Source organism: Dendropsophus ebraccatus, chromosome 2 (genome assembly GCF_027789765.1).
Source record: "Dendropsophus ebraccatus isolate aDenEbr1 chromosome 2, aDenEbr1.pat, whole genome shotgun sequence".
In the NCBI taxonomy this organism is placed as follows: domain Eukaryota; kingdom Metazoa; phylum Chordata; class Amphibia; order Anura; family Hylidae; genus Dendropsophus; species Dendropsophus ebraccatus.
In genome coordinates this window covers 41,252,744-41,277,162 of record NC_091455.1, presented here as the reverse complement: position 1 = coordinate 41,277,162, position 24,419 = coordinate 41,252,744, and the positions used below count along the sequence as shown (strand labels likewise).

At 40.1% G+C, this 24,419-nt stretch overlaps 1 protein-coding gene across 5 annotated transcripts in view; it reads left to right on the top strand.

Annotated features, from left to right (window-relative positions):
* Window positions 1-24,419, top strand: part of RALYL (RALY RNA binding protein like) — a 492,568-nt gene that overhangs the window by 335,325 nt on the left and 132,824 nt on the right. The window contains exon 1 of one of the 5 annotated variants that reach the window (XM_069957430.1): window positions 11,721-11,847. The exons of the other annotated variants lie outside the window; for them this stretch is intronic. Coding sequence (XP_069813531.1) covers window positions 11,811-11,847 — 37 coding nt within the window. The 5' untranslated portion in view covers window positions 11,721-11,810. Of the gene's footprint in view, window positions 1-11,720; window positions 11,848-24,419 lie in introns of those variants that run through there. 5 annotated transcript variants of the gene reach the window in all.

Genomic DNA, 24,419 nt, shown 5'->3' with positions numbered 1-24,419 from the left:
ACATATTATAGAGGAGGCTCCTGCTTGGATTTACTCTTTATGAACCATAACACTCTGGTGGACCCGTCCTTTTGCTGAATTATGGGCAAATTCATATAGATGTTGGGCACATAATACTTCAATGGATAACCAATCTTAGCTTCCCCTGGCATATTATGTTGGTTGGAAATACCAAACCCACGAGGGACCCTGGAAAAGGTTAACATATTTAATACTCGAGTGCACATTACCCGAGTGCTGGACTTGAGTAACAAGCCCCATTGGAAACAATGGGAGATGCAAGTATTTAACCAGGTGCCCCCCAACTCCAAATCACCCCCACCCCCTGCTGCGGGAGATCAAAACGTACCAGGTAATCTGAAAGTGACAGCTCCCCTTAACCCCCTGGGGGCCAAACTATGCTTTGTTGGTGTGTGTGTGTGTGGGGGGGGGGGGGGGGAGCCAGAAAATTATACTTACCACTTCCATCTACCTTCACTATTGCCGCTCACCCAATATTGACTGAGCGGAATGATGTCTGTCTCAGCCGCTCATTGGACGCATTATCGCCTGATTGCATCTTTGTATTCAGCAGAGGATCTCGCCGTTGGTCAGGAAGGGCCGAGCAAGTAACAAGTGCCCAAGTAGCATGCATTACTCGCTCAAGTACTTTATAGTATCCCAATACTCAAGCGATTACTAATGCTCGCTCATCTTACCACATCTTACCATATAGCCAGCTTTAGTCAGTGAGTGGCTGGGACAACTTGTCTCAGCAGTAAGAAATAGCAATGATAAGCTAAACAAGGGATGATGTCAGAACAGGCACTCTGGGGAATTGGGATAGGTAAGTATGATTTTATTTTACTTTTTACAACAACTCCAGCTATTTCTAAAAACTTGTTTCTAAACAATGACAAATTCTTGATCCATTCCTAGAAATTATTAGCAGCGGGCCTTTTAAAAGGTGATAAAGCTTGAGGATTGAAAATGGATTACACCTTTTTGCACAGATTCATGCCAACAAATGCCCATATAAATGAAGAAAACACTTTGCCCAGCCTTAGGTTTGCTTGTAAAAAGCAGGAGCCACACAAAGGTCACCTGCAAGGAATTGGCCAAACTAAAGGCTCTATTCAACGGAACGATTATCGTTCATAAACTCGCTCCAACGACCGCTTGTTAACGGTAATCGTTCTGTGGAATAGCTGTAAACAAGCGAACAACAACTGCAAAATTGTTGGTGAGTAATTCAAAATTGTTTTTCAGCATGTCGAAAAAAAATCGTTGAGATAAAAAAAAAAGATATAAAAAGATAATTTGCTGATTAGTTCGAAATCTTTCAGTCGTTCTTAAAAAGGTTTTAAAAAAGTAGGTGTGTCGTATGGTCATGATCACCCTGGCGAACGTTTTAAACGACAATGTAACGTCCGCAAAATAATCATTACATTACATTACATACTGTATATCGTTCACGTTACCACGTGTGTTATGTGTTATCGTTCGTTAAAAAAAATCATTTAGTGATCGTTAACAAGCGGTCGTTGGAGCGAGTTTATGAACGATAATTGTTCCGTAGAATAAGGACTTAAGGAAACAGGAATTTTAGAGGTTTAGAATAATAAAATTCACAAATAGGTTAAAAAAAAGAAAAGTAAAAAAAAGGTCACTAATAAGTAAGCATGATTCTTTTTTTTTCCCAAATATTTTTATTAGATTTTTCAAATTTTATCTATAACAATACAGTTACATATCAAAGGAAGACATAAATAGGATACAATATAGTAAGTTTGAAAACAATTTTGCTATAAAAAACAATAGAATCTAAAGAACAAAAATTAATGCTCTAAAGGATCGAAAGAAATGTAGATAAAGAATCTCTATCTTTAATATAATTAAGGAACTCTGTGTACTCCTAGGGTGCCCCTTGCCTCCGCCGTCTGATACCAAACAGTATTACAAAAGTGTTTCATAACAGCTTCCCTCTCCTCCTGCGACAGAACCTTTATGAGAAAAAATTTCCATTTTTTAATGAATTTTTTTGTGGAAACATCTTCGTTGTGGATTGCATCCAGCATTTCCCAATGAAGAGTTTCTTTAAGCGAGGTTGTTAGCTCAGAAATAGTGGGAAGTGTGTCAGAGATCCAGTGGTTTAGTAAGCCTTTTAAGGCTAATAACAGAGTAAGATGAATACATTTTGAGGCTATAGGTTTTTCAGAGGGATCTCCATCCCCGGCCACCACAACATGAAAAACATAACTGAGTAGAGTTAGAGGTATGGATTCATTCCATGTATTCTGAATAAAGGTTTGTACTAATTGCCAGTATGTCTGAATTTGAGAACAAGACCAAACACAGTGTAATAAATCTGCGCTAGGTTCTTTACATTTTGGACAATATGTCAAGAAATCATCTGGCATGGTGGAGTAAGAAAAGTTAAAAGCGTAAATTGCCTTATGGAGTAGCCGGAAGTGGATTTCCCTCAATTTCACACTGGGAGTGGCTGCAGTAACATATCGGATGCTATTTAGCAATTTTTGTTCCAAATTATCTGTTTGTATTTCTGCAGCCCATTTCCGGAGAAAAGGGGGAGGAGATTTGTGTAAGGAATCAACACATATCCTACGGTATATTTGTGAAAGAGTTAAGGTGGGAGAAGAATTGGAGCGTAGAAAATCAAAATCATTAGTTTTTTCTGCCTTAGCACAAGATTTAACTCTATTAATAGCAAAAGAACACAGTTGTTCAAATAAAACCTGGTGATGGGGAGGGATATCATACATGTCTCTAAATTTTTCCCAAGATAACAACTCTCCCTTATCGGAGTCCAGTAAGTTACTTAAGTGAGTGATTTGTTTTTGTTTCCATACCATATAGTCAGGATTGATGTTACCATGTAGAAAGAGGGGATTGTCCCATAATGGGAAAAACTTAGAAAGACTAAATGGGAGTTTATACAATTTTCTTAAAGCTTTCCATGTGGCCACGGTATCAGCGATAATAACATTGTGTTTTAAATGTGAGGGTAGTTCTGAAATAGAGAAGTGAAGAAGCGAAGCCAAAGGCCAAGGAGAAGAAAGAGCAGACTACAAGGAATAATTAGAAAAGAAAGAAGTACCGTTAATCCAGTCTCTGATGTGTCTGAAAATGGAGGCCAAATTATAGAATCTGATATTAGGTAATTGAGCACCACCTTTATGTTTGGGTAAGCATAATTCTTGTCCTCGTTTGGGTGCAGTTTTGCAGCTCTGTTCCATTTAGGTAAATGGAGCTGAATAGTAATACCACACACAGTTTGAGGACAGGGTGGCGCTGTTTGTGCAAGAATGTAGCTGTGCTTTTTCTAATCCTGGATAACCCCTTTGAAAGACAGGTTTGACTGTAACATTAAAGGAAGATGGAGATGATTATACTTATTGTCCTTTGTGTGATTTTCAAAAATACCAATTTAGATGGATGTTGGATGGCAATATGTATCTTTTTTTTTATCTTGAAATAAATGAGAGTTATAATTATATCATTTACAAGTATTCAGGTTACTGCAATGAGATATTGTTTCATCCATACTCTACCTACATCTCTGCCTTTGAATTTGTTATATTTTCATATTGCCTCACTAAAGATAATCCTATCTATTTCAAGAGACACTGTGATGAGAGACATGCCAGATCTGTGCAATACCTCACCAAATAAAAAGTATAAAAAAAATAAATAAATACTCCCATGAAACAAAAAATAGAGGAAGGCAGAGGGTGGAGAAACATAACAAAGTGGACTTACATATGCTTGTTCCCCATAGTGCGGCTCCTGGGTCCCGTTTGAAGCTCCTCCAGCTGAAACGTCACGTACCCAGGTGATTGATCGCTCATTCGGCCAATCGGTGACTGGGATGTAACACCACTGTAGTAACTGGCTGAGCAGCCGGGCAGTGACGTTGCAGCTGGGGGAGCCAGGGACGTGACTTATCTGGATGTTGGCCAATAACAATGGCCGGCAGCCAGCAGTGGGACCCAGGAGCAGAGCAACGGAAGCACAGAGACAGGTAAGTATACTTTGTTTATTGTGTTCCTGTACCCCCTTGCCTTCCTGCCTTGTTTTTTATTTTGTCAAGGTGAGCATCAGGATGTTTTCTGTTACAGTACAGCAGAGAGGATAGAACTACAGGAATGTGGAGAGGGTGAGTACAATTTTAAAAAAGGCAGCCTCCAGGAGATTCACCCTTTTTAGCAATCTTCCTGAGACACTTGCAGAATTTGGTGCTCTTCTAAGGCTTTGTAGAGAATGAACTAAGCAGCAATCCCCACACATAGAGATGAGTAGAGCGAATCCAGCGAAGCAAAAATTTAATTGATTGATGGGGCAACTTTTTGGTAAATCCATAAACAAAATTTGAAAAAAAAATGTACCTGTCCACGTTCCCCCAGTGTCCACTTATGTGTCTTAAGTTGCGCGCTCAGGCAATTACTGACTCATGGACAGCACAAGAGTGATAGCCAATCACTTGCTAACTGAGAACGGACAGAGCCGCAGCCAGTGATTGGATGAGCGGGCTGTCACTCTTGTGTCTCATAAGTAAAAGTCCGCTCAACCAATCAGTGGCTGCGGTACTGTCCCTCTGTCAGTGATTGCCTGAGTGTGCGACTAAAGACATGGAAGAGGACACCAGGGGAGCGTGGACAGGTATGTATAGATCTGTTTCTCATAGTTTGCAAATTTTGCGGTAAAAATTTGTGAACATTGCAAATCAAATTTTCAATGATTCGCTCATCTCTAGGAGGCACCCAAGTGGTTGAACCACATGTCATTTCTTACATATGCCCTTTAATAGTTATCTTGCGTGGCCATTTAATAGTGCTTTGTTCCTAAGATTTTTATAGCTTCTCCCCCACTAATGGTAAATAAGCATTAAAATCATCGATGGCAAAAATAATATGCTGTACAGTGCCACACAAAGTTAAAATAAATACTGCTATATGATGCCTAAATAATACCAACGTAGTACAGCTCTCTATATAAAGTAATATGTGCTATACAGTGTCTACAGTTAAAGATTCATGGTGGTCGCGGGCCTCAGGTAAGGTGCTGTGAGTTACACTCTTGCACGGCAGGCCCATTATATTATACTTAAACTGACAGAGACATTTTATAGCTAAACACTTAAGCCGTGGCCTATCAAGGGAGCGCCGGTTAAAAAATATGATGATGTGTTTTTTAAAAGCAAATTCCAGCAGCCGCCTCCACTTTTATTTTCTAAATACCTTAAGGAAAAAGTAGCAGTCATTTATTTCATTTCTATGTTTTTTTTTTATTTATTTCTTGCCGCCTATTAGCTGCGGTATTATTGGTGTCAGCAATTTATATGACATTAGGGAGGTCAATAATGGTAAAATCACTGGAGTGCAGCAATGTCCTAAAGCAAATAAGCAGCATAAAATTATTTTACAGTATAGATACTTTCTTTCAGAATGAGTCAGCTACACAGTTTTTGCTTTCTGTACAATTTTTACTAAATGCACGCCACTTATTTTTTACCAGTTAGAAATCCATCTTTATTAAAGACACAATATATTGTAGCATTGACATTGCATTACAGTGCGGTGTTGGGTAACTAACAGGAGCTGACCCACTGTGCCTTAAAGGATACTCAGGGCAAAGGTGAAAAACAACAGAGAGTAGGGGGTGGTAAGAACATAATGGAGTGATACTTACCAGTCCCTGCATCTACAGCATTACTGCTCACTGTCAACCTCCAGTCTGTTGAATCTCCCAGTTCCTGTGTTTTCACGACACCACAGGAACTACCCACTCAGTGACTGCAGAAGTGTCCTGACTCACACATTGATTGGCTGAGCAGGCACATCTGAACGAGGCAGAGTTGAGCGAACTTTGAGCATACTCGAGTTTGTCCGAACCCAATTGTGCGGCATTTAAATAGCGGTGGTTGCGGACGTTGCATGCAGCCCTAGAAAACTTGGATACAGCCATAGGCAACGTCAGCAGCCACCGCTAATCAATTGCCCCACGTTTGGGTTCATATGAACTCAAGCATGCTTTAAGTTCGCTCAACTCTAGAAGAGACTAAGACACAGTAGTGGCACATGGGTTCCAGGACACTACAAGTCCCCTTCAGCTCCTATTCCAGAGCCTTCCAATCCCCTACTGATCACAGCTTGTTGCTACTTCTAAGACCAGGCATCACAGCCAAACATGCCTGCTCAGCCAAACACTGACTGAGGTAGGACGCCACAGCACTACTGATTGGCTGAGAGGGCAGGTCCCGCTGAGACACCAGATCATGGAAATAGCAACAAGTGGTGATGAGCAAGGGATCTGAACAGAGGCTGAGGGGAACTAGAGTAGAGAAGTTTGTTTATTTGACTTTTTTTTTTTCTATGCCTCGAGCAACATACAAAAAAAAAAATTGGAATATCCCTTTTACTGTGGTATAAAACTGTAGGCAGGGTAATACTAGTCAACCAGAGCACAGAGGGTTCCCTGGAGGACCCAGAATTTGTCACAACCTCATTTAGAAGCATTTTATAGCCCATGACTTGAATTTTATGGTTTGATTTGGAGATAACCAAATAAAGGGGGGATTTATCAATCTTTCGAAAAAATGGGCGGGCTACAGCATAAAGGGAGCATGCCCACATCAGCACTCCAAATTTACTGTAATTTATGCCAGTCATCTACCATAAATCATAAGGGACATCTACACCAGCTTGAAACTAGATGTACCTGTGTGGTGCATTACCAGGGCTGCAAAGGCAGATTTATTAAGGAGCCTTAATAAAAATGTCGGTCTTAGTAAATCCCAGCCCAAATGTATTAGGACTGCATCCAACTTCTTCAGCCACCGGTAATCAACTGCAGAGCATTTGGATTTTGACAAACCCGAACATATTTGAGGTTTGCTCATCTCTAATGAATATACATTGCTACATGCAAACTATTCTGTTGTTCTAGTATAGATCTTGTAACAAACAGTCTACCCATTCCAGTTCCAGTACACTCTTTTGTGCAATTCAGCCAACCCTATCTCCCTCCCAGTATATTGAAGGGTTCAATGAGTGCAGTGGGTAGGCTTATGGTGAAGTCAGTGTAGTAGGATGGAGATAAAACTGGCTGACTTCCTGGCCACAATGTACAACAAGAACAGGAAGACCATTAAAAGATTTATACCAGATAGGAAGTGGGACAAAAAAAAATAACAACAGAGCAGAAAAGAATGAAAGCCCAGAGAAAGGTAAATAAAAAAATAAACTGTACCAATATATATTCTCCTGGATAAAATGACAAAAACTTGGAAGAACCTAACCAAAGGGCCATGGCGTTACGGCAGCCTACTTTTGTCCCATTTTCTTATATTATTAGATACAAGTACAAGCTGAGGATAAACTCTGTAGTGAATAGCCTGCTGATATACGGGCGCCTGGTACCTGTAATAAGTGTGGTAACAAGCTGGCAGGGGGGTGTAAGACACGGCTCCTATGGGGCTGTTTATGTGATGATCACAGACAGTGACAGGAAATAGATTTTTACTGAAATATGGCAACTCTTAGCAGTTATCACTGAGACTTACGAGACCCTGTTGTGACATTCAGGTTTTGTTACCTAACAATACATTGGGTCATTTTCTTGAGGAAAATAATATTGTTATAGTGAACAGTGTGAAACAATAAGAAGTGAGGGGAATTCAACTAGTTTACCATTATGATATCCTGTTTGGCTTTGCATAAGTCACGGTGCAGTTTTCACCCATTTTTTTAACTGTTTTGTCGTTTTTTTTGTGGTCTTAGTATTTTTAGTTATTTAGGATTTACTAATGGTTTAAAAAAAAATCATTAAACAGAAAAAGTGTAAACAAGAACTAAAAAAAAGGGTAGATTAAATAAAATATAAACAGTTTTCATATAGTCTGTTTTATGTGGTTCATATAGTCATTCATTATTTAAAGTCATTATAAAACTTTGTTATGACTTTAGTTTTTACAATTTTTAACCTCATTATTTCTAGATTTCAGTTTTCCCTAAACGAGATGTAGTAGACGGAGCTTAACCCCGATCACATCTCATACATACTGTATAGCATAGAAACAACAGCAGCATGGAGGACATTACAGAGAAGCACTGAGCAGTGTAAGCTGTGAATCCAGCACTGGGATAATCTATAACTTCTACTACAAGCTCCCTCTATGTGTCTCTATCAGCTTATTTCTCTCTTCAGCAACTCTCTCTCCCCCTTTGTAGACTTTAGGGGGCTGCACTTAGATACTTCAGAGAACTCATCTATCTTAAGGTGGATTTGAGCAATTTTTACAGAGTGAATGATATGTTTAGAAGAGAGGGAGGAAGTTGCCTGATAAGTGGAAAAATAGGCATTTTTCTCTGATAAAATACCTTGGTGTTTTGGTTTAAGAGCTCACAGTTTTTAAAAATTTTGACTTGGTTTAAGAGCATTGCTTTGGTGTAAGAGCTCCCTGTACTGGGTGGGAGGGGAAGTGGGGGAGGGGCATGGTCTGCATAGCGTGGTCTACACCACTGTACTCTGACCCAGGAAGTCTCCCTCACCTTCAAAATCACAGCAGATCCACTTCAGGCTGGGGCTTGCATCAGGGGACAGGACTGTGGAGGTAATCTCTTCATAGCTTTAAACTCTCTCTCCTCAGACAGAGAATGCTGCATGTATGTGCCCACATCTTCCCTGCTCATTCCTTCATGCTCTCTGCAGTCTCTGTCCGCCCTTGTGTTTACCATCCTCTCCATTACTGTACAGTAACATAATATCACATATTCTGCTGTTTCTGAATGTTTGTTTCATTTGTTTCACTTGTTATTCAGAATAATAAATATTTATTTATATAAATAATATTTTTGGGGTGTGGAACCAATTGTCTGCATTTCTATGATTTCTTATGGGAAAATTTGCTTTGGTTTAAGAGTGGATTTTAATTACAAGCACGGTCCCGGAACGAATTATGCTCGTAATCCCAGGCAACACTGTATTATAGTTTCCTACTACTGATTTATAAAAATCGCCTATTTAAAAAATTAAGAGTAAATTAACAGCAGATTTTACACTTACAAACCTGTTGATATGGTTGCCTCTTTTAGTCATTTTACTTGTAGATATAATTATATTAAGTGATATTCATATTAGCGGATTTGGTACAGTTAGGGTATTCCCTAAACCCCAACTACACTGGTCTATTCTCCTGTCTAGGTAACTATGCCTGCTAATACATTTTCATGTAACTCTTCTGCTGAAACGTAGGTAGATCCCCATACAAGAACAGTAATACCGCCTAGCTGTTGTGCCACTCTGCCATGTTACTGCACTTGTATAGGATCTGAGAACACTTTCCCTACAATACACAAGTACAGTAAATCAATGACAATAATAACAAATGCAAACAAACATTAAAAACATAACTATAGAAGACCAATCCATATTATTTAGTCATTGTATTCTACATACCACCAAAGACTGCTGCTCTTCATCTGCTCCTAGATCAATGGTAAATAATAGATGACGTCCTAAGTGAATAAATCAATCACAATGAGCAAGCAAAGAGAAATGTCACATTGTTGAGATCCCACCTCCACATAGCATATCAATAATTATGTGTATACACAAAAGTGCAGAAGTTCATTCATTCCCAGCATTTAATATCATATTGAATCATAAAAATTGGGAAACTGAAAGCAAAGAAAATAAAGCATACAACTCTATTGACCAACACTCCGCTTAGATCCAGTATATCGGGGGTAAACCAGAAGATATGAGTGACCCTGTGTCTTAAAGTGCAAATTATTATGGTCGCAAGCTGAGCTGTTCATGGACTAATACAGTTTGACAGATAATGATGGCAAATTGAATGTAAGTATAGTGCCGATAAGTGGGGACTATAGCTGTTAACGTTCATTGAAGTCCCTACTTTAGGGCTATTTTCTTCGATAATTGGAAAATTGTGAAAATCTCATGATGACATGTGGCCTTAAAGTGGATTTACAGCAAGTATGTCTATAACTGATGTCAGGTTACCAAGATGTACAAATATACAGTAGCTAGTGCGAACGCTATAGTGTTAGCATATCACCTAGGGCAGGGGTCTTCAACTGGCGGACTGCGGTCCAAACACAGACCACAGAGGCCAGATGTCCGGACCCTTGCTGCAGCTCAGTATACCTGTATACTTAGCCGTGCTCTGGACAGTACCTATGAGCGATCGTAACAAGCGCTCATAGTTACCGTGCAGCAGCACTGACAGAGAGGGAGCCATTGGTACAGGGGGGCTATATACTACTGGGGGAGCGCACAGGGGGGCTATATACTACTGGGGGAGCGCACAGGGGGGGCTATATACTACTGGGGGAGCGCACAGGGGGGCTATATACTACTGGGGGAGCACACAGGGGGCTATATACTACTGGGGGAGTGCACAGGGGGGCTATATACTACTGGGGGAGCGCACAGGATCTATATACTACTGGGGCAGCAACAGGGGGGCTATATACTACTGGGGGCAGTCACCCCCTTTGTATCTAATTTCAAAGGGCTGGTGAGAGAGAAAGAATGCCAGTTTTCCAACTAATAAGCAGCAATTCTGTATGTAAATAGTTCAACAACGTTTGTGAAAAGTAACAAAACACGTTTACTAGCTCGCACCTTTACTTGACAAAAGACCGGTAAGTGGTCCTTCACTAAAAGTTGTTGAGTACCCTTAACCTAGGGGCTGCAGAGCACCCTTGCGCTACAACCCTTGCACTTTGCATAGAGCTGTATAAGTGAACAGCAATGCATATACACCTCTAGTCATGCAAATAGACTGTCAAGTGACTGTATTTTAATACAGAGAACACCAAGTAAATGCAGTAGATGTCCTAGTCTCCAGTAGAACTGATCCACTAGAGCGGTGATGGTGGACCTTCCATATGGCTTTGGCTGGCAAGGTATCATGAAAATTGTAGTTTTGCAACAGCTGGAATGCTGAGGGTTCACCACCACTGCACTAGAATAATAGAGACAGCCCAGATTTGGCACAATAACAAGATATATACACTTCCTTTCTTTATTATGACTAGAATAATTTAATAGAGATATGTCAAAGATTTTTACACTTTCCAAGAAGTGATGGGTGCAGAAAATAACAGAGGATTTGAATCTATTGAAACCATATCTATATATATATTTTTTTTTATCAATTCTTTATTCATATCTATATTTATAATACTACTCTTTCTCCATGTCTAGGCCTTAAACACCCACTCTCTAATGATCATGAGATGACTCTGTTCAGGGTGTCCCAATCTATACAGCAAAGCCAATAAGCTACTTTAAACAGGAAGTACCAGTCTATTGTTCTAGAATCCATTGTGAAAATGGCAATATTTCAAGATAGTGGACAGTCACGTGCAAGAGTATACAATGTATTTTAAAAGAATTGCATGTTTATATTTAAATAGTCAATATTGATATTATTGGTAATAAACACCAATCGTTAACATAGAAAAGCTGTCAGCTACTGTACTGCCTGCATTATTGTGCCATGTATGTCTCATAGTGGAATTCTTACTAAGTTATATAAACGATTGCATCTGACTCCGTGTCTCATCATATAAATGATCTGTTCCTTGCCTCGCTCTCCTTCCCACCCCCCTGTATTTCACCAGAATGGTTTCTACCATGTTCACAGTGTGAAATTGCTGGTTAGCTCCCATCACAGCCAAGTGTCTCTCTGCAAAGCAGAAGCACAATCCGCTCCCTTTGTGTTGCTGTGTGAATAAAATAAAATAAAAAATTAATTACTGAAAAAGTCGCCTCCGTCCACCATGACCATGTACAAGAGTAAACGCAGGAATCAGAGATGTAAGTACATTTCATTTCTTTCTATTCTTACTATGATCCCTTAGATGCTGAGGATATGGGATAGGATGCTTATTTTTTTTCCTGTGGAGTAAGACATAAATCAATAAATGACATTCACGGGTGAGAATTACTCGCTCGGCTTTGATGCATTCTGCAGAAAATGAAAGGGGTGCTGTATCCGTGTATTAGGGAAAAATAGTTCCATTGTTACTATGGAAACTCTCCTAAATGAACAGCTTTATATCAGCAAAAAAAAAAAAAAAAAAATTGCAAATGAAGTTTAGCCGAATGTATGCCTTTAATCTGCCTTCTAATTGACACATTATTATTATGCCACCCAATTGCTTTTAACAATCTGGTATACAAATCAAAGGTGGTGATGCTCGCAAGGTCTCGTCCTATTGAGTGAGGAGGAGGATGATGATGATGATGATGATACAGGTTTCAGCTGTTTGTAGAAATATATTCATGTAGCTACGTTCGTAGAGAATTTGTTCATGTACACACAGATGTAGCAAGGCTGAGTTTGTTAATTCTGTGCTGTGGGAGAATGAAGCAGAGCTGAGTTTGACTTTTGGTGCTACTCATGATATTACAGTGGGGTTATCCCATAGGACGAGATGTAAACATTTACTATCTTAACTGAGCACACAGATTATGTCTGTCTATCTATCTATCTATCTATCTATCTATCTATCTATCTATCTATCTATTATCTATCTATCTATCTATCTATCTATCTATCTATCTCCTATCTATCTATCTATCTATCTGTCTATATCCTATCTATCTATCTATCTATCTATCTATCTTTCTATCTATTATCTATCTATCTATCTATCTATCTATCTATCTATCTATCATCTATCTATCTATCTATCTATCTATCTATCTATCTATTTATCTATCTATCTCCTATCTATCTATCTATCTATCTATCTATCTATCTATCTCCTATCTATCTATCTATCTATCTATCTATCTATCTGTCTATATCCTATCTATCTATCTATCTATCTATCTATCTATCTATCTATCTATTATCTATCTATCTACCTATCTATCTATCTATCTATCTATCTATCATCTATCTATCTATCTATCTATCTATCTATCTATCTATCTATCTCCTATCTATCTATCTATCTATCTATCTCCTATCTATCTATCTATCTATCTATCTATCTATCTATCTATCTATCTATCTATCGTATCTCCTAGCTGTTACATCACATATCCATCTATGTAATAAGCATTGTTATTTCCATTCTTCCTGCCCTATCATACATACATGCAGTTTTTTTATAATGTATTATTACCTCTACAAAATAGGCTTGCACTCCATGAAATATGAAAATATTTAGTCTCTTTTACTAACATGAGTAATTGACATTCAGGATCCAGTATGTGACGGTAGCAGAGCCAGGTTGGGATATGATTATGTGTCATCTCTGGTTTTGGACAGGACTACAAGTTATCCTCAGCCAGAGAGTTCTCATGCTGGGAAAAAAATGTAGCTCAGTGTTTAAAATGACACATTGAGCTCTGCTACATCTGTAAATGATTCTTTTATTTGTTTTGCTTGTTTAAATTATATTGTATTGTTTATAATTATATTATGTGCACTGCATGCTATACTATAACAAATGTGTATATATCATTGTCTCGGAATATCATTGTGTCTGAATGTTTTTGCTTAGTTCCAACCATAATCACCATGACAGCTTGGTGACATCTTAGCATGCACTGTGACCATTGTACTGTCCTACACTGTCACATCAAATAGTGGCCTTGTGTTTATCTGGATGATATCTACACCGATCGGCTGTAATATTAAAACCGGTGACAGGTGAAGTGAATAACGTAGATTATTTTTTGACAATATCGCTTGTCACGGGTGGAATATACTGTATACGGCAGCAAGTGAACAGCCAGGGCTTAAAGATGATGTGTGGAAAGCAGGAATAATATGTAAGAAAAAGAGGGGACAAATGGTGATGGTCTGATGACTGGGTCAGGGCATCTTGTGGGGTGTTCCCGGTGTGCGGTGGTTAGTACCTACAGTAGTAAAGTTAGTCCAAGGAAATATAGCTGATGAAAAAGTGACAGCGTATTGGCCACCCAAGGTTCATTGATGGACATATGGAGGGAAAGCTAGCCCAGCTAACCTGCTCCTTCCTTTTTTTCCCATGAAGGAGCTACCATAGTATAATTCATTTAAAAAAAAAAAGTTACTACTTCCTATTATAAAATGGTGTCAGAACATGGAACATTGCAGTATGCTGTTTATGGGGTTGTGTAGTCATGGGTGTTGTGAAAAGCTTGATCCAGTCCTGGAAAACTTCTCTCAGTTTCCCAGGACTGGATCCAGCTTTTCACAGCACCCAGGCAGGAGCGTCATGGAGGGGAAGTCAGTTATAAGGCAGCCGGCTGATGAGTGGATTGCAGAGATAATGAAGCCCTTCCCTTTGTAATTACTGTACATGCGCTTAACTATGCTATGGTAACTCTTCTATGGAAAGAACTTATCTCAGTTTCCCAGGACTGGATCCAGCTTTTCCCAGCACCTGGAGAGGAGCGGCAGTCAGTCCAAACAGCAGCCGGCTGATGAGCAGATTGCGGAGATAATGAAGCGCTTTGCTTTATAATTACTGTAAATTCGCTCATCTCTACTGGGAATCCCTAGGTCCTGGCATTCATGTAGATAAATTTTGACACCTACCACCTGCCTAAACCTTGTTCGAAACCAAGTGCACCCACTCATGGCAGAGGTATTACATAAGATCTCAGTCTGATTATCTGTTAATTTTGTTGGAAAAACAAGTCTGATCCATTACGAACTTATAAAAATTTAAGGATCTGCTTCTAATGTCTTGATGCCAGATACTACAGGATGTCTTCAGGGATTTGGGGCAGAACTATACAATTTTTTTGCCAGCTGGTTTAAATGTTATGGCTGATTGGTTTAATATGCTGTATAAAGTGTTGGGTCATGAAGACAAGTTGGCCTAGTGATCAGCTCCTCTAACCCCTGGAGTTCTGCTCTTATTAGTGGACACCATGTTTGGGGATGTCAGGTTGACCTTCCTTAATCTGTCTTCTATATGATCAATATTCCATGTCCTGCTTTTCTTTTGGATGTTTAGTAGAAATAAAATGTTTGTAGGATAGTCTATTTAATCCCTTTTAAAGGGGTCCAGGCTTAGAAAAACATGGCCTTTTTTCCTCCACAAGCATCACCACTCCCGTCCTAAGGGCCCTATTCCACCGGACGATTTTCGTTAAATCGTTCGAATCTAAACAATAATCTTTAGGTTGAAATGCAGTTAACGATTAACGACCGAACGAGAAATCGTTGATCGCTTTATAGGACCTGGACCTATTTTTATCGTTGCTCGTTCGCAAAACGTTCGCAAATCGTTCGCACTGAATAAGATATCGTTCGGTCATTCGCAATAGATACGAACACAATAGCGAATAAATAGCGAAGAAAAAACGATCGCAATTACGATCATAAGTAACGATTATCGTTCCATGGAAATGAGTGAACGTTTTCAGGTCTTTCATAATAGCGGTCATTTGAGATCATTAATCGTTAACGATTATGCAAACGATAATCGTCCGGTGGAATAGGGCCCTAAGTTTGGGTATAGGATTTGCATCTCAGTTCTACTGAAGTGAATGGAGGAAAGGGGTAGCAATGTTTTTGCAATAAGGTAGCTGTGATTTTTCTTATCCTGGATAAACTCTTTAAGGAACTGTATTTCCATAATGACATAGAATGAATTAATTCATTACAGTATCTTCACTGAATTAAACTTCCATTGACATAAATAGGGCTCTCATTAATCCATAATAGGAAATGTCAACATCAGTAAAGGACTCCATCTTTTAGCCATGACAGAAAAGTAGTTACTCCTCACTGTCATGATAGAGCGCTGGTGAAAATGCATTGAACAAGCAGGAACTGTAATGGGGTATGATTTACTGTACAATGCAATAGATGGCAGGTGGTGGGGAGTGCATTACTGATGCACTGGGTTTGCAAGGTGCTATGTGAGAGGAAAGGAAAGAAACAGCAGCACATCAAGGAATGCAAAGCATTGAACTGCTGCGGAGAGGGGGAAATTACATTGCAGCACTATAGACATACAGCAGTGGGCTACACTGGTGTTTACACAAGACACAGATGCTCTGAGCTTTATCTGGGATGAGAGAAGACAGGAAAGCCTTGATTTACCCTTTAGGTGTAGATCATCATCAACGCCATCTTTCGGGTTTACCTGATGTTTAGTTATTGTAATTAATGGTCATAATTGACATCCTTTGAGCTTATTGGGTGACCTATGGCTAAATATGCCCCCCTGTACTGTACAGTACTTTATAAAAGTGGAGTCCCCATTCAGAACGGGACCTAGGAGCCACTGAACAAGAGAAGCCTCAGCCATGAGAGACTTGACCCGTTCACACTTTATATGAAAGTCTATATATTCCCTGTAATGTTAATGTAATGTTCCAAAGATACCAGTGCCACTCCCTTCACAGAAGGGACTAACTTTATAAGACAAACCCCTTTTAAAAACACGGGGGCAGATATACTCAGTAGTGGATTATAATAGGTCTGTTTTGGGTGGTAGCTCGGGGCCCTGAGCTCCTGGGGGGCCCACGGCCACCCAAAAAGACTTATACTTTGAGTGGTATACTGTCTCCCTGCTACATTTCTGCCATCATTTGCAAAAAAATCGCTGCTTTTTTACTGCAATTTTGCACAAATCAGGACATCATGATATTATCTATCCTGTACTCTGAACACCACACTAGTGTTGCCATAGTTACAGTGGGGTGGGGGAGCCCAGGCTTGGTGAACAGCCCAGGGCCTATGGTAAAGTTAATTCACCCCTGGATATACTACTGGAAATACACAATTTGCACTAAATATTGAACATACATGCTTGACACCACATTTATTGTATTTTATACATGATTTATATGTAATAAAAGGGTGCAACGTAGCTGTAAAGTGTGTCATTTGACTGCGTCACCATATGCCATAATGTGCCTACATGCATGTAATGACAATATGTGCAAACTGAGTTTATAGACTCTAGATAATAAGCGGGAACCACGTACCTTACCACCGATTCTCATTCATTCCTTATGCAGATAATTTATTTGCAGCCAGTATTGCTGACACCACGAAATGTCTTGTTTCTATTAAATATTGGAGCGTTGTCACACTCAGTTGCACCTTTATCTTCTCCCTGTTTCTTGGTGATTGAATTCATTGATTGCTGTTGCATAGATGAATACCGATGGCTTTAATGATGGGATGATAAAAGGATCAAAGATGCTTATTAGATAAAAGTAGACAGAATTAGTGAGGAATAAGGCCTGCGCAGGCTGAATAGTAATTCTTGTAAGATCTCCCATTCTCTGTGGCTCATTGACTTCTTCCCTTGTATTTGTTAAGTCTTTGTGCACTTGGTGTTCTTACTTTATGCTCCTGGTTATTGTATTTATAGGAATATAAAGTAGATGACTTTCCACAATCCCAACCAGAACAAACCAATAACCCATGCAGTGTATTAGTGCTGCAATGGTGATGGTAATGTCATCGCTTGTTTTAGCTATAAATGGAAAATACATTGTATGAAGGATAGATAAAGCATTTTACAAACTGAGAAGCTCAAATGTAGCAGAGCTGAGTCTGATAACAGAATAAGAAGCACATTTACTGTTTTTTCCTAAAGTGAATGTACCATAAGATACATTTGCTTTAATTGTTGCAAATGAATAGAACAGCACCGACGTGGGGAAGCCGGTGCCCAATCCTTTTTTTTAACCTTGGCCCGCTTCCCACGCACAGCTCCAGTCTATTACTGAGCACCGGCCCGGGATAAGGCACTGAAGGCGGGCCAGCTAACCCCCAGTGGGAGAAAATCCCAGATCCTCTATGACACGGCTCCATTGATTCTAGTGGAGCTGCATCACAGTGGGGAAGGGGGTTTCATCAGACTGAGAGCAGGCCGGCCAGTCTCCAGTGCTTCAGCCCAGCCAGTGCTTGGTAATAGACTGGTGTCTTGCACGGAACCAGGCCGCGGTTCAAAGGAAGGACCGTTTTATTCATGTGCAACCCCTAAAGTGAAAGTACCTGATGGTACATTCTCTTTAAGTGTTTTGTTTGCTGCAGTTTGTATATACTCTTGCACTATGACATGACTTCCATAGTGATGGTATGGGGCATGTCCAATTTATGACTGCTGTGTGGCAAAGGAGGAGTATGCTATTTACCTAGGGTGGACACATAGGGTGGGACATACAGCATATCCCTTTAAAATGGGGAAAAGATTTCTTTGGGCTCTCACTGCTGTGACTGAGCACCTCAGGTTCTCCTTCATGGTGCACAGCTATTTCTCATTCTCTCCATCTCAGGAGGCAGGACCAGTGTTTGAGGTTTGCCAATAGTACACACGCAGGTTCTTCCTTTTCCTTACTTGTCTGGAAAATCACAGAACAGCACAAACTGTCACAATAAAGCGCTGCTGAAAATGCATTGAACAAGCAGAAACTGCGATGGAGGATGACTTACTGTACCATACAATAAATGGCAGTTGGGGGGGGGGGATTGGGTTACTGATGCACTGGGTTTGCAAGGTACTATGTGAGAAGAAGGGAAAGAAACAGCAGCACATCAAGGAATACAAAGCATTGAACTGCTGCTGATAGGAGGACTATAGACATACAGCAGTGGGTAAACTGGTGTTTACGCAAGACACAGCTGCTCTGAGCTTTATATGGGATGAAGGATGAGAGGAAAGCCTTGGTTTACCCTTTAAGAGTAGATCATCTTTGGCAGGAAGACTGGCTCAACTTGCAAGAACACAGCCCATACTCTCTTGTGTTGAGTGGATCTGCGGAACTGTTCAGGTTTGGAAATGTTCTCTGAACCCGAATGCTCTGCATTTGACTGCCGGTGGCTGGAGTAGTTGGAGGCTATAGGCTGCATCCATGTTTTCCTGCCAGCCCTAGGGCAGCATTCAATTTCTCCAGCCACTGGGAGTCAAAAGCTGAGTGCCCAGGATCGGAGAATGATGCAGAACCCAAACAGTTTGGCAAGTCTGCTCAACACTACTCTCTACACATCTTCTGCACATAGCTGCAGCTAAGCCCTACCCTTGATGTCTGTGTTCCGTCCTGATCTAGCTGTTACTAGAGACAGAATTCCCCTAACATCAAGAAGACACCTTTTGACCGAGGCTTTTTTCTGGGAGAAGGAGTCATTTTTGAGAAATGAAGGGATTTATAAACACTTTAGGAATCACATAGTGTAAGGGAACCCGGGACCTGGATGGAAGGCAGGGACAGACAGACAGTGTGAGTCCTAATGTTAGCCCCCCTATAACTGTCCCTCCCTACCTGCAGCCCAACCCTAGGTGATTTCTGACAGCTGGGTGACGTTACCTTCACTACGTAAGTGAATTAGACAAGACAGACAAACACAATAAATAATAGTCAAGCAGATACAGGTCGAATCAAAAATAGCATAGCGGTGCAAGAACAGCAGGCAAAATAGAAGTCAGAAGGACAAGCAAAAAGGTCAGAATTCCAAACAATCCAATCCAATATGAAACATCAGCTTAAGATACAAGAGACTATCGCAAGCAATGTGCAAGAGCATAAGCAGACTACTTATAAGATGTCAGAGTTCCGGTCCAGGGCCTGATTGGACCAGTCCTCTGAAATATAGACTACACAAAACACAGACTGGCAGGGAAGGGAAAGTAGTTGAGAAGCAACTATCTACACTACTAGTCTAAACCATCTGCCGCCCGACTAAGGCAAGCAGAAGAAACCAGACAGGTGTGGTGGAATCTGTCAATCACCACACAGCAAGTGCTGGAATCAGACAGAGTAGAAAACATGCACACTAAATCATAGCTAAAAGCGCTGTCTCAGCCATACGAGGTCTGGACAGGCACAAACATAACACATGAAATGAAGGGACATTGTTTGAAACAATGACCATTTAATGTTAAAACCTGAACATCCTCCTAATTTCAAAAAGTAACCACAATAAGGACAGTCATTAAAATTATTCTGTGTTATGCTGTTACCACATTCAGACAGATATCCCATATTGCATCAGAATAAATTTCTTCACAAGGACGCCTACAGAAGCTTAGTGAGGCCACACATATTTTGTGTCCTTAACCGACATCTTTTAAAGGTTTTTTTTTTTTTTTTTATCTCCAAATAAATTGCTCTACACAAATGGAGCAAAGAACATGAGTCATTTTAAAAGACTGAATTAAGATGTCACAACACTGAGATGCAAGCCCCGATATTTCCACTGACAACATCAAGGTTCATCTAAAATTCACAGGTTTCAAATCTTTATGTAGAGAAATTGGCAGTAAAGTGACGTGCAGAAGGAGCTGAAAGCTTTCTATGTGCTGCCCCTATGTTTATCTACAGATAAGACTTAGAACATGAAAGGATTTAGAGATATTTAGTATTGCCATACGATGAAGATTGGTCTGAACACTGATATTTCAGGAGGCTTTCCGCTCTACTGGATGATTTTCATCATTTCTGTTTTACCGGCAGACAATGAATGTCAATGATACGTCTTGAAGTTCAGCTCTTGGTTGTGAATGAAGGTAGCATTTTATCTTTAGAACAGAGGAAGTTCTGCGGTCATTACTCACTGTCACATATTTATTATGTTACCATTCAATGTCACACAGGCTGGAACACACTGTGATCACAGTCACAGTGATCTTAGCATCAGCACAGACATCTTAATAGCAGTTGCCAAGAGCTCGCTCATTAGTGGGTTTTTGCATAGTCGCTCTTCAGCCCAGGTATCACTTTCCACTTGATTGAATTCCGATGTTGGACATTTTGCAAATGATAATCCCGGCTATGTAGGATGAGGAGCTGACATGACAATTGTATAAAGTGGTCCATATGCCATAGCCAAGATTTTTAGCTAGGGACAATCTGACTTAGCTTTGACAACAAGTTGGACTGATGCCCACAGCAGTGTCACAATAAGACGGCTATTTTTCAAGTGCAGATAATAAACACAAAAAGGCAAGATGAACTGCTTGCTTTGTGCAATATTTTACTGTTTTATTGCTTTATATATAAATTGAACGGTGACTTTATTAGACAGCTGCCCTTTCACGGTTGGCGGTTTCCGGTATTGAAATTGGACACATGGCTGCCAAGTGCAGAATAAAATTAAGTGAGTTTTTCTGTGGATCTGTTTTAGTGTGAATACACATTTAAAAAAATGACTTTGAACAAAGCTAGCCCGTATAGGTCGTCTTTATTGTGCAAACACAATGAAACACAATGAAACACACTATACCAACATGTTTTGGATCTAACTAACCTTACTCATGGTATTATATGGAATATATCATCATGATAACATGACTAGAAACCAAAACATGTTTGTACAGGTACAGTCTTTACACAATAAAGAAGACCTATACGGGCGGGCATTGTGTTGCTGGATTCATCTTTTCTCTATACTGGCTGGCATCTTTCACCGAGTGAAGAATCCATGCACAGGAGTGCCCAGTGGAAAGCGGTGAGCTGTGTCCTCGGACATTTCTATTGAAATGTCTAAATATCCAATGGGGATCCTATACACAGAAGCTACTCGACCAAAGGGATAACAGGAGTGAAAAACAGTTCTGACAGTCAAGAGAACTGCAGCCAAATACAATGTAGATTCTCCAACTAATTGGTCTAAACACATACAGTAGGTCATCATTCTATAAGATGGGCCATAACAGCAGATGACTAGTTTGCGTGCCATTGCTTTCTAAACGTGCCCAACACCTAACATCTTCAATAACTGTCGGCCAAACAATTGTTGGGCTGACAGTTATCTATCCCACCCCACCCCGATGTACATTTGTTCTTTATGGGGAAGGAAGGGTTAAGTGCAGCCATACAGTTCTGGCACCAGCTTATTTCTACAAGAACAAAAGAGCTGGCAGTGCAAATCAATCACTCCTGACCCTTATCTTCACCGGCATTATCTGTTGGTGGAGAGTCAGGGGGCCCTCTGATATAACCCACCAGTGGTGGATTCAGCCAAAAAGCTCATTGAAGCTAAAAAAAAAAAAAAACTTTTCACCTGCCCAGATCCGCAATCATGATATATGGAGATTTTTACAAACATTAAGTCTAGCCTTTTTGATGTAAAACCATGGCTGTATTGTCACTGTGTTGTCTATATTCAATACACACTACAACAACATGACTTCAACTTTCATGTATGTACACACATGTTACTCACATTTATGCTTTATGCATGTTGCCCACAGGCATGAAGGACATATATGTGGTAGATACAGGAGGCCTGGGGTATGCTCTTATAGAAAAGACACAGGCAAGTACCATACGCTGTGGCAGACCACACCACTGCTACAGGGCCTGTGCACTAAGGGGCCCACAGGCCCATATTGGCATCCGGCCCTTTATCTGTGAGCATTTGTGATGAACAATCATCACATGCTGCGGCATTCTGACTAAGGGTGGGTTCTAATGAGGAATTCTGCGGACATTATCCACGAGAATTCCTCAGTACGAACCCACCCTAACAGAGTAAAATCCATTGGCTTCCTGCCCTGCGAGGCTCTCTTGTGGCTGAAGGCAGCACTGCACCTCCAGCCACAAGAGGCTGCTCTCTGTCTCAGCTCCTCGGTGAATGAGTGATGTCATTCGCGTGCTTTAGACCTGGGAGAAAGAAGGAACAGCTGGGGACTGCGTCGAGTTGGCGAGTATGTGTGTGTATATGTGTATGTGTGGGGGGGGGGATTCATGGGACCCCAAAGCAAAAGAACTCTACGGGGGGCTCTGTACAGTTTTTTTTGCTATGGGGCCCTATAAATCCTAGCTACACCCCTGACCATACATCTCGAAGCAATGTATCTACAGAGTCTATGCTTGAACCCAGAGAAGTCATATTGACCTCTTCCAAACTTTCAAGTTGCAGTTTTATGCCTAGGATACAAAGAAAAAGTGAGAATGTCCCTGTCTTTTAGAGCAATGCAAAAAAAAAAAATAGTCTATGTCTATTGCATTTAAATAATCAGCTCTGAACAATGGACACTTGCTATCATGGTGTGGACAAACATCATTGCACATGAATGATGAATGCAACCTTGGCAATATCCGGTAATATATTCTCTTTTATCAACAGCATCTCAAGCTTTTATTGTGTTGCTCTTTAATTAAATAGCATTACAAGAATAGAAAGAGTATTGTTTAATATATGCTTACTTACATAGCGGATAAGGTTGAAAAAAGCCCATCAAGTTCCTGCTTTGGTTCAGAAAAAAAAAAATTAAAAACTTTGGGGGAGATTTATCAAACATGGTGTAAAGTGAAACTAGTCAGACTACAGACTAACAGACTAACTAGTCAGATGACACATGGAATATTGTGTTCAATTTTGGGCATCTGTATATAAGGATCGGACTGGTTAAACTAGGGAGGGTGCAAAGGAAGGCAACCAAGGGAACTAGGAAATTGGTGTATTTCGGGACCAAGACAAGTTATCAGGATTGGGGTTATTTCAGATGTTTAAAAAGTAATTCAATCACAATGTATGAATACAATGGATATTAATGAGCAGTACAGAGTGATCTTTTTGCTAAAAGGCAATGGGCATGCTCTATGTCTAGAGGAAAGAAGTTTTTTTCATAACAGCATGGATTCTTTACTGTAAGAGCAGTGAGACTATGGAACCCCATTCAATACAGTGTTGTGATGGTTGATTCAAGGAATAAATGCAAGAAGGGCCTTAAGAGTTCTGGCTACACAAGAGGGCTATATATATATATATATATATATATATATATATATATATATATATATAAAAAAAATTTTTTTTTTTTAATTATTCTATTTGGAGCCAGGAAGGAATTTATCCTCTAGTTTGGAGCAATTGAAATTAAGATCTGTTTAAAGTTAAAGGGGGAGATTTATCAAACATGGTGTAAAGTGAAACTGTCTCAGTTGCCCCTAGAGTCTGTTCCACAGACTGGAAAATGAAAGGTGGAATCTGATTGGTTGCTAGGGGCAACTGAGACAGTTTCACGTTACACCATGTTTGATAAATCTCCTTATTACACACTGTCCACCTACTTTTGGAACACCCTTTATATATATTTAACAGAATGTTAAAAAATCTATTTTCAGAATCATTATGAATAAGTTCCTTCTAAATGATAACTCCAGAATGGATGTGTGTGTTGCCTCTCCTGGGACCATTTTGATGGGTACTATTAACCACTACATACCAGGATCACCCCACAAGACCTGCTGTTTTGGAGACACTCTGAGCCCTTAGAGTTGCTTAGATCCTTACTAGAGATGAGCGCAACTTGACATTCTCGAGTCCATCCGAACCCAGAAGTCTCGACATTTGATTACCAATGGCTGGAGAAGTTGGATGCAGCCTAAGAACTGCCTGGAAAAATGGATACAGCAGTTCAGCAATAGGCTGTATCCATGTGTCCCAGAACTCCCTAGGGCTGCATCTAATT